The sequence below is a fragment of the Tachysurus fulvidraco genome, chromosome 25 (genome assembly GCF_022655615.1).
Source record: "Tachysurus fulvidraco isolate hzauxx_2018 chromosome 25, HZAU_PFXX_2.0, whole genome shotgun sequence".
In the NCBI taxonomy this organism is placed as follows: Eukaryota; Metazoa; Chordata; class Actinopteri; order Siluriformes; family Bagridae; genus Tachysurus; species Tachysurus fulvidraco.
In genome coordinates, this window is record NC_062542.1 from 13267939 (window position 1) to 13285438 (window position 17500).

Here is a 17500-nt window from a genome sequence, read left to right on the forward strand (position 1 = left end):
TGACCGCAGAGCTGACCGAGCGAATGTTAGGTCAAATGATCTCGGACCGTTTGCTGAACCCTCGAACTCTACAGCTTTTCATTGGCTGCTCGCTCGGGACACTGATATTAAACAGCTACCCGTACACCACCAACACACTGCTGCAGCAACTCGGCACGTTTACACACCTCACACACCTCAGCCTGGTCAACTCGCCACTAATCACTGGTACGTTGGGTTTGGTACTTGGGGTGTGTGCGTGTGTGTGTGTGTGTGTTAATCACTGACAGGGTATTTTATACTTGTCCTGTTTTATTATTTATTTATTTTTCTTGTATAGTTGTGTGTAATTTGTTTAATCAGTTGCTTACATTGTAATTTTTATTTTCTGCTAATCAGATCAAATAGACCTGGGATTCACACAGCAGCCCTTCCTCATGTGCATGTACATAATCGACCACAAATCTGAACCTGGCTGTAATGTGAAGCGCTTGTGTGTGATTGTGTAGCTGTAGAAGACAGTGTATTTTTCTCTCTGTCAGATTGTGGGCTGTCTGTGTTGCTCAAACTGGTGAAGCTGCAGTATCTGAATCTCTCGTCCTGCTCTAAACTGACTGACGGCTGTTTACGCCACATGCTACGTAAGTCATTCTATAACCGTTATCTGCTGGGATGTCACTTGTCATCGGCTCTTTCGTAGTGTTTTCTGCTCAGGTTCTAATGTGTTGGTGTTTGTGTGTGTGTTCAGCTCTCAGGTCCTTGTGTGTGTTGATTCTGGATCAGACTAAAGTGAGCGATGTCGGTCTGCTGGTCTTCCTCCACTCGTCTCCTCCTGCGCTTGCTCACCTGAGTTTAAACCAAACTGCCATTACAGAGGAAACACTTAGTGCATTGCGTGTGTGTGTACCACAGCTGCGACTGCTCAGCATCACACACACCAGGGTAACACACACACACACACACACACACACATCCTAGCCACCTTTTTCTAGCGCTGGGACTAAATCAGAATTAACTTTATAAACTAATGAACCTAAAAGACTGGAATTAATCGATGTTATATAAGCCGTTATGTTTAGATTAGATACGTTATATAAGCCGTTATGTTTAGATTAGATACGTTATATAAGCAGTTATGTTTAGATTAGATACGTTATATAAGCAGTTATGTTTAGATTAGATACGTTATATAAGCCGTTATGTTTAGATTAGATACGTTATATAAGCCGTTATGTTTAGATTAGATACGTTATATAAGCCGTTATGTTTAGATTAGATACGTTATATAAGCCGTTATGTTTAGATTAGATACGTTATATAAGCCGTTATGTTTAGATTAGATACGTTATATAAGCCGTTATGTTTAGATTAGATACGTTATATAAGCCGTTATGTTTAGATTAGATACGTTATATAAGCCGTTATGTTTAGATTAGATACGTTATATAAGCCGTTATGTTTAGATTAGATACGTTATATAAGCAGTTATGTTTAGATTAGATACGTTATATAAGCAGTTATGTTTAGATTAGATACGTTATATAAGCCGTTATGTTTAGATTAGATACGTTATATAAGCCGCTATGTTTAGATTAGATACGTTATATAAGCCGTTATGTTTAGATTAGATACGTTATATAAGCCGTTATGTTTAGATTAGATACGTTATATAAGCCGTTATGTTTAGATTAGATACGTTATATAAGCCGCTATGTTTAGATTAGATACGTTATATAAGCCGCTATGTTTAGATTAGATACGTTATATAAGCCGCTATGTTTAGATTAGATACGTTATATAAGCCGTTATGTTTAGATTAGATACGTTATATAAGCCGTTATGTTTAGATTAGATACGTTATATAAGCCGCTATGTTTATATTAGATACGTTATATAAGCCGTTATGTTTAGATTAGATACGTTATATAAGCCGTTATGTTTAGATTAGATACGTTATATAAGCCGCTATGTTTAGATTAGATACGTTATATAAGCCGCTATGTTTAGATTAGATACGTTATATAAGCCGTTATGTTTAGATTAGATACGTTATATAAGCCGCTATGTTTAGATTAGATACGTTATATAAGCCATAATGTTTAGATTAGACGCGTTATATAAGCCATAATGTTTAGATTAGACGCGTTATATAAGCCGTTATGTTTAGATTAGACGCGTTATATAAGCCGTTATGTTTAGATTAGACGCGTTATATAAGCCGTTATGTTTAGATTAGACGCGTTATATAAGCCGTTATGTTTAGATTAGACGCGTTATATAAGCCGTTATGTTTAGATTAGATACGTTATATAAGCCGTTATGTTTAGATTATACCTTAGTTGAGACATAATGTGTAGATTAGATAGGTTAGATAAGCCGCTACATCTAGATTAGATACGTTAGATCTCTGGTTAAGGGCATTTGACAAATGCCATAAATGTAAATGTCTCTGAGCAACTTAAAATCCTGACTAACTAAAAATTTTGAAGTATCTGAGAGAAATCACTGTGACTCTGATGACTAGATCAATGTTTTTATTATGATGCTTATTATTATTGTGGTTGTTGTTGTTTTATGCTTTGGTTGCGTTTCTCTCAGGTGTGTGACGTGTCCACTCTGGCTGATCTTCACAATCTACAGACTCTTCACCTCGACTTCACTCAGGTTAAAGAAGAATCTCTGCAGTATCTGTCATCTCACCGGACTTTATCATCACTGAGTCTTCATGGTGTCCCTGTTAGTAGCGGTGATCACACACTCCAGATCCTCTCAGGTCAGTCCTCTCCCTGTGTGTGTGTGTGTGTGTGTGTTTGTGTGTGTGTTTGTGTGTGTTTGTGTGTGTGTTTGTGTGTGTGTATGTGTGTGTATGTGTGTGTATGTGTGTGTGTGTGTGTGGCTTAGCTTTTCAGCAGATTTCATACACTGACACTGATCACATATTTGTTTTTTGTAGTTTTTAATGTTTTTTCCCTTTTGTTTTCGTTGCAGGATTAAATCTGACACAGTTAACACTCCCTGGACGCCATTCAGTGACCGATGCTGGGCTTTTCTTCCTCTGTACACACTCTCTGCTCTCTGAGCTCGACCTGAGCGACTACACACACATCACGGACCAGGGCATTGCACAACTGGGAAAAATGACTCGGTATGTCATGATTTACTAAAATCTTAAATACACAGGTGCTACAGGTTTGGACCCCTTGGCAGAATAGAATAGAATAGCATTTATATGTCACATATACATTACAGCACAGTGAAATTCTTTCTTGACATATCCTAAATTTGGAGGTTGGGGTCCGAGTACAGGCTCGACCATGATACAGCACCTCTGGAGCAGTGAGAATTAAACGCCTAATAGTGGCAGATTGGCAGTGCTGGGGCTCGAACCCTGATCCTCCTGATCAACAACCCTGTGCCTTTACCCACTCGTGCCACAACTGCCCTGATGTATCCATATTTAAAACTCTCTCTGTCCGTCTCTGCCCAGGCTGAAGAAGCTTTCGTTGAGTAACACTCCGCTCACTGATGTGGGTTTATCAGCTCTGTCGTCTCTCACCCTGCTGATGGACGTGTGTTTAAACCGAACAGCTGTGACGAGTCGTGGAGTCACTGGCTTCATCACACGCCTGCCTTACCTACAGGTACACACACACACACACACACACACACACACACACACACACACACACACACACACACACACACACACACACACACACACACACACACACACACACACACACACCTTTTTATATACAATATGTATTTCATTCATTCATTCAATTCTAAACAAGCTCTTGCTGGGGGGGGGTGTTTGATGTCAGTAAAGCTTTGGATGCAAACTCACTTCTTTTCCTGCTAACTGTCAAAGTTTTAATGAAAAATCTGTGTGTTTTTTGTGTGTTCCTGTAGGTTCTAGGTTTGTCTTGCACACAGGTGGGAGATTCGGTACTGAAAGCATTTATTCATTGCAACGAGCTGATCAAACTGAACCTGAGCAAAACACGCATCACTGATCGGGGTAAAGTAAAAAAAAAGAAAGAGAGATATAAATTGTACATTGACATTAGAACGTAGATCACAGATTAGATACAAAATATTAGATTGATTATTGATTTCAGATTAGAAATTAAATGTTCGATTGAATATTAAGTATTAATTACAGAGTTTAGATGACATAACGTTTTACATTAGGCCATCCTTAAAAATATTCTTGTTTGCCGTAACCCGACCGACCCTGTCAATTTAGGACCGATTCAAATTATTATTATTATTTTTTTTTTTTGCTAGAAGTCCGACCGACTTGCCGGTTGTAAATTTGTGTTAAGACTGACCTTTTTTTTTATTCTTCAGTAAACAAAAAACCGAACCTTTTTTTTTTTTTTTACTGTTACTGCAAACCAAAATATTTTTAAGGATGGCCATATATTAAAATGTATAATATATAATGCTGTGTATTAAAACCCCTTCGTTTTATTGGCTCATTTCCAGGATTAAAGTTCCTTCATGGTATGAAACTGAGTCAGGTGAATCTGGACGGTACCGGTGTGACTGCAGACGGCGTAGCCAAGCTTATCTCCACCTCTCCTCACCTGATCAGCATCCGTGCTGATAACACGAGACCGGTCCCTGCTGAACGACAGAGCGATGATGATGATGGCAGTGAAGATGGGCAACGACACAGAGACATCTCTGATTAGGCTACTTTGTGCATGCGCAAACACACACACATACAAACACACACACACACACATACAAAGAAACATTGCTTCTGCCATTTAACGCATCTTAATCCTGTTATTAATAGCACTAATAGTTTTATTATAGAAAACATTTATCAAACACTTAAGATAGCTTTACCAAAAAAAAAACCTCCCACAAATGCAATAATGATAATAATGATATTATTAATATTATTAATTATATTGCTGTAATATTCCTATCCAATAGGCTTGCTTTGTTTAGAGTGAGCTGAAACCTTCTTGGGTCTGGTTTAGAGCTAACTAGGAGGCTCAGGCTCTAAATTCCAACACAGGTTTATTATTACATGAATAATAATGAATAATATTTTTGCAAAATCCAACGAAAGAAAAGAAACATGACCGTCTAAACAGTCGAGCTGAATAAATCATGGAAACATGCCTTTACCCCCCCCCCCCCCCCCCCAAATTTCCCAAAAGTTGTTCCATATCATCTTATTAAAGAAAGTGTGTAACTACATAGTTTACCTGTCACATCTTTTTCTTAAGAATTAAGAACCTAGCGTTAAGAATATGTTGAAGTTGTGCCATGTCATTCAGAATTACACAAAACCATTTTACAGAATCAGTCCAAGAATCAGTGTTTCACACAGTACTAAATCATTTAAGACTGTTAAGCTTGAACCTGCGAAATGTAACTTAAAAAAATATATCTATTTTTAGATATCGTTTGTATTCTGTAAAAGTTTTGTATAAGATCATTAAAAAGACAAGACGTTATTATGAATCGTTAGTGTTGTTTACTGTTCGGTAGAACTGAACTTTTATCTCCCGACTCATCTAGCCGTCTATATTTCCACCCTTAAAATCTGAAGATTAGAAAGTTTTAACCCTGATGTTAAATACAGATGTTAGTTAATTGAGCCTCAAGAACAAAGAAAGCAAATGAAGAAGATTTGGAATTTGCTTGTTATTTCGAGAGCGGACTTTTGCAGCTCGATGCAGTCAGGTCTACCAAACCTGCGCTCCTCCACTGGCTTCCTCAGTAGCTGAACACATCAGTTTCAAAACACTGATGTTTGCCTATGAAACCGAAAAATGTAAATGTAATCTCGAACCCTCAGATCTACCAGCACTGCTCAACCCGTCTTACCATCTCTCAGGGCAAGAGGTAGGTATACAGCAAGACTTGTTTTTTTTTTCTGTTCTGGCACCGAGGTAGAGGAATGAACATTTGAGTTACTGCCAGTTTTCAAACGATGACTGAAGTCCTACATCTTGAAACACTTAGTGCTTTTTTCCCTGTTGTATATGCACTGTATATATATAAAACAAACCTGAACAGAAGTGTAGGTTGATGGTATCTTTAAACTGTAACCTAGTGAACCAGTGTTAACGTGATCACTTTTAAAAGCACTTTTGTACGTCGCTCTGAATAAGAGCGTCTGCCAAATGCTGTAAATGTAATGTAAATGAATTGTGCAGAAACTTTTCTTTGCCACAAAGTAGCCAACAGGACAATAAAAAAATATCTTTATTGCCTCTTAAGGTCATGGTCATGGAAATATGTTCCTCCAAATACACGGACTAGCAGAAGATTTGTTTCTCTGAAGAGGAAGAGATAAGGGTGCTAATTTGGCGCAGATTTCCTTTTGATAATAAAAACAACACAGACACACACACATGCACACACACCGACCCCTTAAATAATAGGACACGTCAGTCTTTTATAATACAAAGAACTTTAATCCACTTAAAGACAGCGAAAATGATTTTAATAAGTTAAATTCTCTCAAAAAATCATATAAAGCATATAAAATATATTAAATAGCACTTGAGTACATTCTATATTTTCAGACGTTTGCTTGTTCTGTGTTTGCTTTGCTTTCCAATATTTTGTTTAATTCTGTCCGACCTACGAAAACATCTCTGTAGGTTGTCCGGCTACAATAAATTGTTCCTCGCTCTGAATGTTTTTATTTGCGACTTTCTTACTTGTTTATCGTGTAAACTAGACTGGATGAATAATATGTTCTTTATAAACTTCTCTTAAGAATGGGAGAAAAATAACCTAGATCCAAAAGATTCAATAAGGGATATAAACCGCTTGAACTTAATGGATTAAAAAGTCAGTAGTGTGATTGCAGTCATTCTAAATAGATTTTTGATACAAGTTGGCAATTCGTACAAGGCACATGCAAGCAATAAAGGCACATGCATACAATTTTGATATCTTTCAATACCGTACTCACATTGTTGTTTAGTCAGTGCACAATGCTCTACAGCAATCCCCATTCCTACAGTACATAATATTTTAATCTAGCTAGTCTCAGATACACAAAAAAAGGACCATAAAAATACAGTCAGTTTAATCAGACAGCCCAAAGCAGGATTTCACAGTGAGTGGTGAAGTAAAATGAATCCTTCACTTCCTTTGAGTCACTGAAGCCAGTAGGTGAGTATAATGGCTGGCATTATTCGGCCAAACCACTGCAGAAACACGAAGCCTGAAAAAGATGTAAATCTGTTGGTGAACCTCAAGCGAAATCGTGGCTCAATCAAGCAAAAAACTAGACATTTAGATATTTCTAGAAAATCAGATATAAAGGTACCAAATCATGACTGATTTGGTTTGAACCATGTTTGTTTCTTTGACCTGTAACCAAACTGGACGGCGGCAATGTAAAGATATATGCCTTAAAGCTGGGGTGCAGCCTTAAAGGTGAGGTGCAGATCACCAAAACAAACACATCCCTAACCCAAATGGGTGTCACCCCTGTTTTGATAGCTCCACCCCACAAGTACATACGCAACCCAGGCAACTATTATGGCGGAACCTGTTGGGGCAGCTGGCCAAGGGGATATTTTTGTCAATAAATGAACTCAATGAGTAATACTATGGTAATACAGGTCAAATGTGTTTTTGTAGTACACCTAGAACCCGAGGCAGAGGTAACAGCAGGTATCCGCCATGTCAATCTTTCAATCGCTTTCTGCTAATGTCAGACGTGCGCACTGAACGCTCTCTCCGCCACTTATTGACAAGACACGCCCCTTTCTGCTCATTGGCTACACGTTTGTTTTGTTTGTTGGCCAGACTCATTTTTCAAACATCGTGCACCCCACCTTTAATGGCAGGACCCCGGCAACAAAGATAAAATATAGTTTGGAACAAAGGTATAAAGGTTTTGGTATAAAAATGTCTTGTATTGTTTAAAAGTGAGCCTTACCATTTGTCCCAGCTTTGTTATATACAGCTGCATTGTAGAGGAAAAAAAAGAATAGACATTTAATTACAACATATTTAAAAAAAGTTGCAAATGACAGACTTAATATTAAACTTTATATTTTTTATTCTGTTTCTATACTTCTTTAAAGACAATTCATTCATTTTTATACCCTATACAAATATTCGCTCTACAGATAAACTTAATTGAATTTGATTGAATTTTCAGCCACATAGAACCAAGAAACATCTTCATTTTTTTCTCTTATTTTATTCCACACAATGCTTCTGATGTAGATTTAACTTACTGAAGGTCGTCTCCATGCCAGAGTCGATGTGGTCCGACACGTGGCAGTGGAGGAGCCACGTTCCTGGAGTTCCAGCCTGCAGTTGAACAGTCTTAAAGGTTCCGGGGAACAAGCCGTACACGTCAGCTCTATGGGGCTGATCCGTCTAAGAGAAGGATAGAGTAGTTAACGCCTGTCTCGGTGTACATACTGTATTTTCATGACTAAATAAATTTGTACCTTGTATATGAAGCTCTGATCGTGAAAGTGTATTGTGTGCACATCTTCCTCACTCCCAAGTCCCATTAAATACCACTCGGTCCTATCTCCCTGGCGCATCCTCAACCCGTTCAAATTAGCATACAGCTTTCCATTGATACCTGATTACAACATGGAGAAAGAGATACAGTGAAAAAAAAATACAAGATTGATCCATCCATCCATCTTTTTCCTGAATTGCTTATACTACATGTTGAACCTGGAGCCTGGAGACTCAAGGCAGGTGACACCCTGGAGGGTTTCAAGCCATCATAGGGCACAATCACACCATTTCACACATTAGGAATAATTTAGCGATGCCAATCAGCTTACAATGCTTACGTTCTACTAATATAGGAAACCAGAGTACCCAGAGGCCCAAAACCCCAGAGAACATACAAATGTCCTCCATGCACACAGGCCGGAGTGACTATTAATGTCCCACACATATGCATTGGTGGAAATCACACTTATAAAGCTCTGATATGATTCCCTTAAATATACATGGAAAAACATTCCATTACATATTCTTTCTCTGTCCAATAAGAAAAGCAAAAAAAAAAAAAACACGAGAAAGTGAAGTTCCTTATAATGCTCATTGCGTTTATAACTGTTTAGAAAACCGCTTACCGTGCATCTGATTACTTTCTAAAAAACTTTGCTCATTTGTGTCGACAGATTTTTTGACCAGGTAAGTGTTTATATTCTCCTCCAGATACCACGATTCGTTCTCATCAAACACCATGAAGAGAAGAGCAAATTCTTTTTCCACATCACTTCGCTGTCTTGTACTGTTCAGAGTCCCCTTACGACACACTACCAACGGCCCGACCAAGCCGCTCGCCAAATCCTGCCGCCAAAATGACACGTACAGTAGATTCAAAGATTAGACATGTACAACTTATAAAAGTGCATGTGATGTCATGTGAAAAGTAGGAGCAGTGTGCAAAAGATTCGTTATAACCTTCAATTTAAGCCTTTTAATAATAATTTAATAAGCCGTATCCAGAGCGATGATACATAATATACATACTTGGATCGACACTTGGATAGATATGTTTTTTTACCCCACTCATTGTTGGATCTGTATTATTCCTGACATTTTTGGATCTGGCTTTTTGGATTATACTGTATCAAAAGAAGCTATCACATGCTGGTGTCCATGTAGCCTGCCTCTGTTCTTATGCTCCACCTGACAGAATACTTCACTCTCAGACGGTTGCAGCAGGAGGGAATGACTAGCATCATGCCAACAGCTGACTCCATCTGCAGTGGTTTGGCCTGGAGCCTGTGCCCCTTCGATGGTGAGTAGGACCTGCTCCTTGGGTACCTGGAACAAGAACCCAAGGAGCAGTATATCCTGCTTTCCCACCTGCTGGCCACAGGATACAGTAGGCCACTTTCTGCTGCAGGTAGAGGAGTTTGTTTGCTTCATATCTGGGGTTTGGGAGGGTACCTGGAAAAGTTTATTTAGAGAGCCAGCCTTATGTCTGAGCCCACCAAGTCCAGTAGCTTATGTCCCAGCTGAACTGAGCATGACAGACGGCAGCCCTCAGCGCTACATTACTCTCTTCTGTTCCTTGTTTCCACTGCTTTGTTTATAGTCATGTGGTTTTGTACTGCTTTATGCCCTGTCTTTGCCCTGTTTGCTTGTTTCCTTCATTGCCTGCTTCCTTAAAACCTGCACCTGCTTTGAGTTTTGCCCTGTGATTACGTCACTTACTTAAACCCTTGTGTATGTTCTAACAGGGAAAAACAGACAAACTGGTTGTTCAACCTCCTATTACAGGGACATATGGAAGGACACCGAGGTCTATAAAATGACCTATTCTCTAATTCCAATGTTTTTCTATGGTTAGTAAAGGGTGTGGCTCAAAGAGCTGATCCAAATAATCAGCAGGTGTGTATGAATACTTCTGTAGCTTTTATAGTCAGAATATTCATTCATTCATTCATTCATTTTCTACTGCTTATCCGAACTACTCGGGTCACGGGGAGCCTGTGCCTATCTCAGTCATCATCGGGCATCAAGGCAGGATACACCCTGGACGGAGTGCCAACCTATCGCAGGGCACACACACTCTCATTCACTCACACACTCACACACTACGGACAATTTCCCAGAGATGCCAATCAACCTACCATGCATGTCTTTGGACCGGGGGAGGAAACCGGAGTACCCGGAGGAAACCCCCGAGGCACGTGGAGAACATGCAAACTCCACACACACAAGGCGCAGGCGGGAATCGAACCCCCAACCCTGGAGGTGTGAAGCGAACGTGCTACCCACTAAGCCACCGTGCCCCCCTAGTCAGAATATGTACAGTACACACGTATTCATGAGCCACAGAAAAAAAGTACTTAAAGGGACGTACGGGCTAACCTTGTTTTCCGAACATCATCACCGGGTAAAATAGACGAGGATGTTAATAATTTCAAAATGAAGCAGTTTTCTTAAGGAAAAATACAACCTTATATTGTCACCATAATGAAAAGTATTTACTGAATTGAGAGAATAAAGCTTTTATATTCAAATATTATTCCCACATACAGTACAGCATGTGTGTTTTAACGCAATACACAAAAAATATATACAAAATTCAAAGTGTACGTATCTGTAGTGAATATTAACCATAAAGCTTGTCACCCTAGTCCACTCTTTATGGTACTAGCATGTTGATTTGCAAGTATTTTACCTTCAGAAAGTTCACTGATGAGTAATAGGGATAGATTGTGCAATTTGACTCATTGGGTTCAGGACCGGAACTGATAGTCCAGTTATATCTTGCTGTGTTACCTAACACACACAAATAGAAGTTTTTTTAATCCCATATAACACATTACCCTTCATACAAGCACAGGTGTCAGATTAGAGCAGTAGCTGTCTGTTTGACTGTAGCATACCTGGTCTAACGGGTTGAGCCGTATTGCTTTTCACTCCATGTGCGTGAACTGAATAGTTTCGTTTGGCTTTGTTTTTAAACACAACCTGGACCTTCTCACCGACTTGTACCCTGAGAATGGGACCTGTGCACAGAAGGATGAAGGATTTTAGTATTCGTCTCACAGTCGTTTATCAAGAAGGCTAAAAAGTGCATGTATCATACCGTGTATATAGTAAGCAGAAAGAGCTTGTTGGGTTAGAGAAAAACTTCTAAAAACATTTGCAGCCTGGAAAAACTTTAACTAACTGGGAAAGCCTTTAGTACAGATGAATATAACAATCAGTGAAAAGGCTTAAAGTTAAAGGATTCCCAGGCTGCAAACGTTTTTTTGGAAGTTTTTTCTCTAACCCAACAAGCTCTCACTGCTTACTATATATGATGACTCCATCTACCCAAGCCTTAGAGCTCCAGATGGGATTAAACCCATTCCATTCAAGTGACCAGTCAAACACAAAACAACTCAATAATACTTTATAATAATATTCCATTGTAATAAAAATAAAGCAGAAAAAAGTCAGACTACATTTTATTTTTTTCATCCCACCCCTTTGTTTGCAAAAACATGACTGGAATGGAAAAGCCTTTTTACCCAGAATGCCCAAATGCACCTCATCAGGACCCCTGGCATCCTGTTTTGTGAAGGTCTCATCCGTGTACTTGCGGTAAACCACCTTTTTGTATACAGGTCCAATCCGATTCTCAGATTTATTTAGGTAAATGCTTCCAGGACTGAGAGACAAAAAAAAGAATGGAAACTGTTGTAGTAAATAATCCTTAATGTTTTAGTAAATCTTTCAGAGGAATCTGTTTTAATGTACAGTAGAGTCATAGTAAAGGTGAAAAAAACAGTCCAGGGTTAGGATTACATGACAGGTACATTTTAAATTTATACAATACTTTAAATCAAATTATTATTCATTTTTGTTCAAATATAGCTTTTATAGTTTTTGGATTGACTTTAGGACAGAAATTCATGTATTTGCTGTGTGGACCAGCACTTACCTATTGCTGAGAGTTGTGTTAAATTTTTCCAACTCCCATGTCCGGTTTGGTGCGTAATTCCACTCCACTTCTTCAGAAGCTATATAGAAATACACATCAGGCTTAAACGTTGTAGCCTCTGGGTCTGGGCTTTTACTCCGTGTGCAGGGTTTGACGGTGTACAGCTGCCGCATACCGCCGCGGTAGTGATGAGGTATAAGAGAACTCAGCTCAAAAAGTCCTGAAGCAACAAACAAATATAATTCCTTTAACGGTGGAACAATTAGTGGCACTAATAATCAACAGCTATAGCTTATTATTAAATTTATTTGTTAATTTAATGGGTAATTAAAGGATTGTTCTAGTATTTGTGGTTAAGTTGAATTTAAAACTACTTTTTTTCCTTTTGACTGATTTAATAAGTTGGCTCTAAATGAGATTTGGAACAAAAACACACACACACACACACACACACACACACACACACACACACACACACACACACACACACCATAAATGACACTTAATATTTATGTTATGTACTCATTTTGAACTGTACACTCGTATACTATTACCATCATTGTCAGGTGTCATGGAGACGGTGACACTGGAGTGAGGGAAGAGACTGAGTGTGTTATGTGTCGTGTTATCCAGCTTAAATGTGTTGCCCTGGAAGTAAATAGCAAAAGGATCTACTGAGCCCAGGCCCAGCAAATGCCAAACAACATGGTCCCCCTCACACAAATAAAGATCAGGAAGGTTTCCGTACATGAAACCATTCACCGCTGTGAGGGACAGAACACACACACACAAGCTTGCTGTAAAATTGCTGTATATTCACCTACTATGTGTAAATAATCATGTACAGTTGTAGTGTTAGTGCTTACAGTGCATTTTATTGCTCTCTTGAAATTGTACATCCTCTGAGTCTGACTCATCACCACCAAACTCTTCAATGTTCTTCTGGAGATACCAGCTTTTATTCTCATCCATCACATTGAAGAGAAGGAAAAACTCTTTTTGCACCTCTGACCCTATATGCTACACACACAAGCGCACACATGCACAAAATCAGACTTCTGTCATAAATAGATGGACAACTTTAATTTTCATAAATAACAGCAGTAAAGTAATTTGAATAAATAATAGCTGAAGCTGGCTAGCTATTAAACAAATGATATAGAGTCTCTCTTAAATACTCCTCAAATATAAACCCCTTTTTTTTCATTCATTCCCAAAGCATCTTTAGAAACCAATGAGCACATCTTAGCTTCTTACTGGTGTTTCACTGAAGCTGCTTCACTTTAGATGAGCTAACTTTAGATGTGTGTTGTAAAAGTACCTGTCGTCCACTCTCATCCAGAACTCCTTTCTTGCACACCAGTAACGGTCCCACCAAACCAGAGTTGGTGTCACCGATAGGATCTTTATCAGAGTAGTACAAGTATGACAGACAGGGTGGGTCACTGGGTGAAGGACCTTCTGTCACCCGCCATCGATATGTAAATGTGTGACCTGGTGCGACACTGGCATATTCTTTCTGAGAACCTGAAGGGGTCAAAGTCCTCTGCATTAGTTGTGTTTGTTTTGGAATTAGTAACTGTAAGTCATACAGTGCCTTCTTTAAGGCTTTGAACGTATTACCGTCCTGATATTTCATACCTTCGTAAGCATTTTCGTACGACACGCCATGAGGCTTAATGCTGAAGTTACGAAACCCCAGATTTCGAAATGTCACCTCAATGACATCACCAGGCTCTCCTCTGATCACAGGACCTGCGGGCGCACACAACACACAACCGTGTGTATTATAGCGTTCTCTGTTCATAGCACAACCATCCTGTTACAGTTCAACAGCACTTCAGAATCATGACAACACAGATAAAAAAAAAAACTCTTTTCTTGAAGAGTAAAAAAAAAAAAAAATCATTTGTTCCGCATGTAAATCATCTGGAAAACATTAAGACTATGATGGCTGAATTTGATTCAAATATAATTAAATTAATTATTAATTAATTGATTATTTACTACGTACTTGCCGAGACAAAGTGGAAATATGCAATAGCCTTACAATGCTTTAAGCATTTTGTATCGTAAGGAAGCCCTAACACATCATTATTATCATTAAACCTGATCAGGTTTTCCAGTTGTTTAGAATGATAATATAACAAAACAAAACAGAAACAAAGAAAGGATTGTTAAATAAAATCTTATGTCAAAAAAAATTAATTAATTATTTCACTTATTATAACTTTATATTATATATTCTAAAATATTCGTACTTTCATCTATCACTTCAAACCTAAATACTTGGGATATACTGTACATGACTGAAATTTAGTGGCTGCTTATGCAAGTACAGTCTCTTACGCACTGGCCACAAATTTGAATAACAAATACTTCCTGTATTCTTTTGTGACTCTATACTTTACAGACCGATGCTCTCTCTTTCAAACACACACGCACACACACACACACACACACACACACACACACACACACACACACACACACACACACACACACACACACACAAAACCATATTGTTTAGATTTACCCAGAATGCCTTGGTGATCATCTGAACCACTTTGGTTGATCTTGGTTTTGAATGTGTCATCGCGGTACCCAGTGTATCTAATCTTCCAGTACTTTCCTCCCAGCTTTCCATCTGTTGTACTAAAGAATTCGTTAGAGTCACTGCAAAAAAAGAGGAACAATAATTTGCACATAAACAGGTTTGTTCAAGCTTAGCAGCATTCGGTGATCACTTCAAATCTGACCTGCCAGTAACAAATAATCTTGCACTAAATGTAAATGAACTGTGTTCCTGGTTCGTGCACTATATACGAGCCTATAATAATAATAATAATAAATAATAATAATAATAATAATAATAATAATAATAATAATAATAATAATAATAATAATAATAATAATAATAATGATGATGATGTTAATAATAATACAATTATTATTATTATTATTATTATTATTATTATTATTATTATTATTATTATTATTAATAGTAGTAGTAGTAGTAGTAGTAGTAATATTATTACTGTACTGTAGTTCCATGCCATTTAATACACCTTGAACTGCCTCTATTTGCTATTTCTGCCTCTACCTGCAGTATAACATATAGCTGAGCCCATTGTTTCTATTTATTTGCAAATTCGGTGCAATACTTGCATATTCTGTACAGTATATATCAAATAAAATTATTCTGATTCTGATGTGTGATGTATGATAGGTGAATGTAGTTCATATAGCTTCAGTCTGTGTTTCAGTATATGATCTTATATATAGAATATGTTTTTTTTTTATGTACAGTCACCTGTTTTCTTCATTTAGTGGTGTATTGGTCAGTAAGTTTTTCCCAGAGGGGGCATAATTCCAAAGGATCTCCTCTGCTGCGATGTAGTAACATCTGATATGACCAGACTGCACAGTGGGTGCAGTATCATTTTCACATGAAGTGACCTCATAAATACCCTGCATACCTGCTGCTCATGATTTATGGACATAAGGGGAAAAAACTCATTAGAATAATAAATACACTGTGGTTATTGCAAACCAATACTGTATTCATAATTCTTAACTACTCTTAACAACCCCTCACCAACCCCCAAACCTTCAACATTATAGGTCATTTATTAAGGAACAAACGCCTGAAGATGCAGATCAAGAGCTTTAGTTAAATTTAAGGTTCATCAAAACATAAGAATGGAAAAAAAAACTAATGCGTTATCGGCTTTTTGACCATGGTATCATTGCTGGTGCTGAAGGACCAGTTAGGATATTTCAATTATTTGCTGTTCTCCGATCATCAGTAACTACTGACAGGAATATGGTTTACAATGAATATTTAAAAAAATGAATCATGAACGTTGAGTAATTAAATACTTAAATATCGATAGAACAGAAAAAAAGATTACCATGCATGTAATCTCCAACTTGGCACCCAAACAACCACTTCCCATTCATATAGGGCACCATTTTGGCAGTGAATGAAGTGGCAGGAAACACATTAAGAGCATCGGTACGGTGGCCTTGGTTGAGCAGGGTGTGGCCATGGAAGTGGATGGAGTGAAGCTCTATGTCATTTCCAATACCAAAGAGATGCCAGAACACCGGTCTACCGAGACACACTTCCAGTTCGGGCAAATTACCGTAAACAAAACCATTTATTGCTAGGGGTAGAAGAGAAAAGCATTCAGTGAAGTGAAAGTGAAATTGTACAACTGATATTGAAGCCATTATAACCCCACACACAATTATGGCATTATGTTCGGACTAAAAGAGAATTCTCTATTGAAACTAAAAGTGTAAAGTTCCACTCGAGAAAATGATTCAATTCAAGATAGTATAGTGTGACATTATTTTGCATTGGATACTTGAAAAAAAGAAAAGAAAAGAAAACAGCTTACAGTGCACCCGGTTTGAATTCTGAAAGTCTTCATCCCCTGTGATATTTTCAGCTTCAGGGCAGAACTCTTTAATATTTTCCTCAAGATACCAGCTAAGATTTTCATCCACTGCACTGAACATCAAAAAATGAGACACGCCGGATTGGTCCAGAGCTCCTGAGAGTAAAAACACACAATGTTCTAATGTGCATGTTGCATAGGACCTTCTTTATTCTATGTACATTATAAATACATAATAAAATCAATATTAACACTGTATAATATTACCACAAATATAACAAACATGTTTAAGTGGACTATTATCCCAAAACAATGTCCCCCGAATTGGTGTAGTTTTCTTATACATCAAGTTAGATAATTAGAGACACTTCATGATTGATATTGTTTATAGTTACATTTAATATAGAACTTACATCTGGAAGCATGTAAACGTTATGAAAGCAATTATGTTACCCTTCTTGCAGATGAGTAGCACTCCAATGAGTCCTGCTGCTATGTCTTTGGGTGCATTTACATGAGAGTGATACATTGATGTAAGACAGTCGGAGTCTTTCTCTGTAGGAGCAAAATTTTCTGTTACAATCCATGTGTATGTGTAGGTTTGTCCTGGAGCCACAGCATCATCACTCTTATTTCCACCTGACGTACCATCCGGATACCATGCACCTGGTAAACAGTCCGACATTTCATATCATAA

At 38.0% G+C, this 17500-nt stretch overlaps 2 protein-coding genes across 3 annotated transcripts in view; one reads left to right on the plus strand and one right to left on the minus strand.

Annotated features, from left to right (window-relative positions):
* The window catches only part of si:ch73-173p19.1, a 13305-nt gene extending 7839 nt beyond the window's left edge, over nt 1–5466 (plus strand). Inside the window, exons 10-17 of the mRNA XM_027174416.2 lie at nt 1–207; nt 522–620; nt 728–921; nt 2578–2752; nt 2968–3124; nt 3467–3620; nt 3892–4000; nt 4471–5466. The exon at nt 1–207 is cut by the window's left edge and continues 36 nt beyond it. Of these exons, the coding sequence (XP_027030217.2) occupies nt 1–207; nt 522–620; nt 728–921; nt 2578–2752; nt 2968–3124; nt 3467–3620; nt 3892–4000; nt 4471–4679 (1304 nt within the window). The 3' untranslated portion in view covers nt 4680–5466. The remainder of the gene's footprint in view (nt 208–521; nt 621–727; nt 922–2577; nt 2753–2967; nt 3125–3466; nt 3621–3891; nt 4001–4470) is intronic.
* A 936-nt stretch (nt 5467–6402) lies between these two features.
* The window catches only part of LOC113660697 (ferroxidase HEPHL1-like), a 12853-nt gene continuing 1755 nt past the window's right edge, over nt 6403–17500 (minus strand). Inside the window, exons 3-20 of one of the 2 annotated variants that reach the window (XM_047808514.1) lie at nt 17257–17469; nt 16804–16959; nt 16312–16566; nt 15711–15879; nt 14934–15073; nt 14039–14152; nt 13719–13924; nt 13264–13417; nt 12952–13161; nt 12398–12617; nt 11985–12124; nt 11355–11477; nt 11147–11247; nt 9081–9300; nt 8433–8572; nt 8214–8358; nt 7910–7936; nt 6403–7186 (exon numbers count right to left, since the gene is read on the minus strand). In XM_047808514.1, coding sequence (XP_047664470.1) covers nt 7119–7186; nt 7910–7936; nt 8214–8358; nt 8433–8572; nt 9081–9300; nt 11147–11247; nt 11355–11477; nt 11985–12124; nt 12398–12617; nt 12952–13161; nt 13264–13417; nt 13719–13924; nt 14039–14152; nt 14934–15073; nt 15711–15879; nt 16312–16566; nt 16804–16959; nt 17257–17469 — 2801 coding nt within the window. In that variant the 3' untranslated portion in view covers nt 6403–7118. Of the gene's footprint in view, nt 7187–7909; nt 7937–8213; nt 8359–8432; nt 8573–9080; nt 9301–11146; nt 11248–11354; nt 11478–11984; nt 12125–12397; nt 12618–12951; nt 13162–13263; nt 13418–13718; nt 14153–14933; nt 15074–15710; nt 15880–16311; nt 16567–16803; nt 16960–17256; nt 17470–17500 lie in introns of both variants that reach the window. The other variant, XM_047808513.1, reaches the window with a different exon arrangement.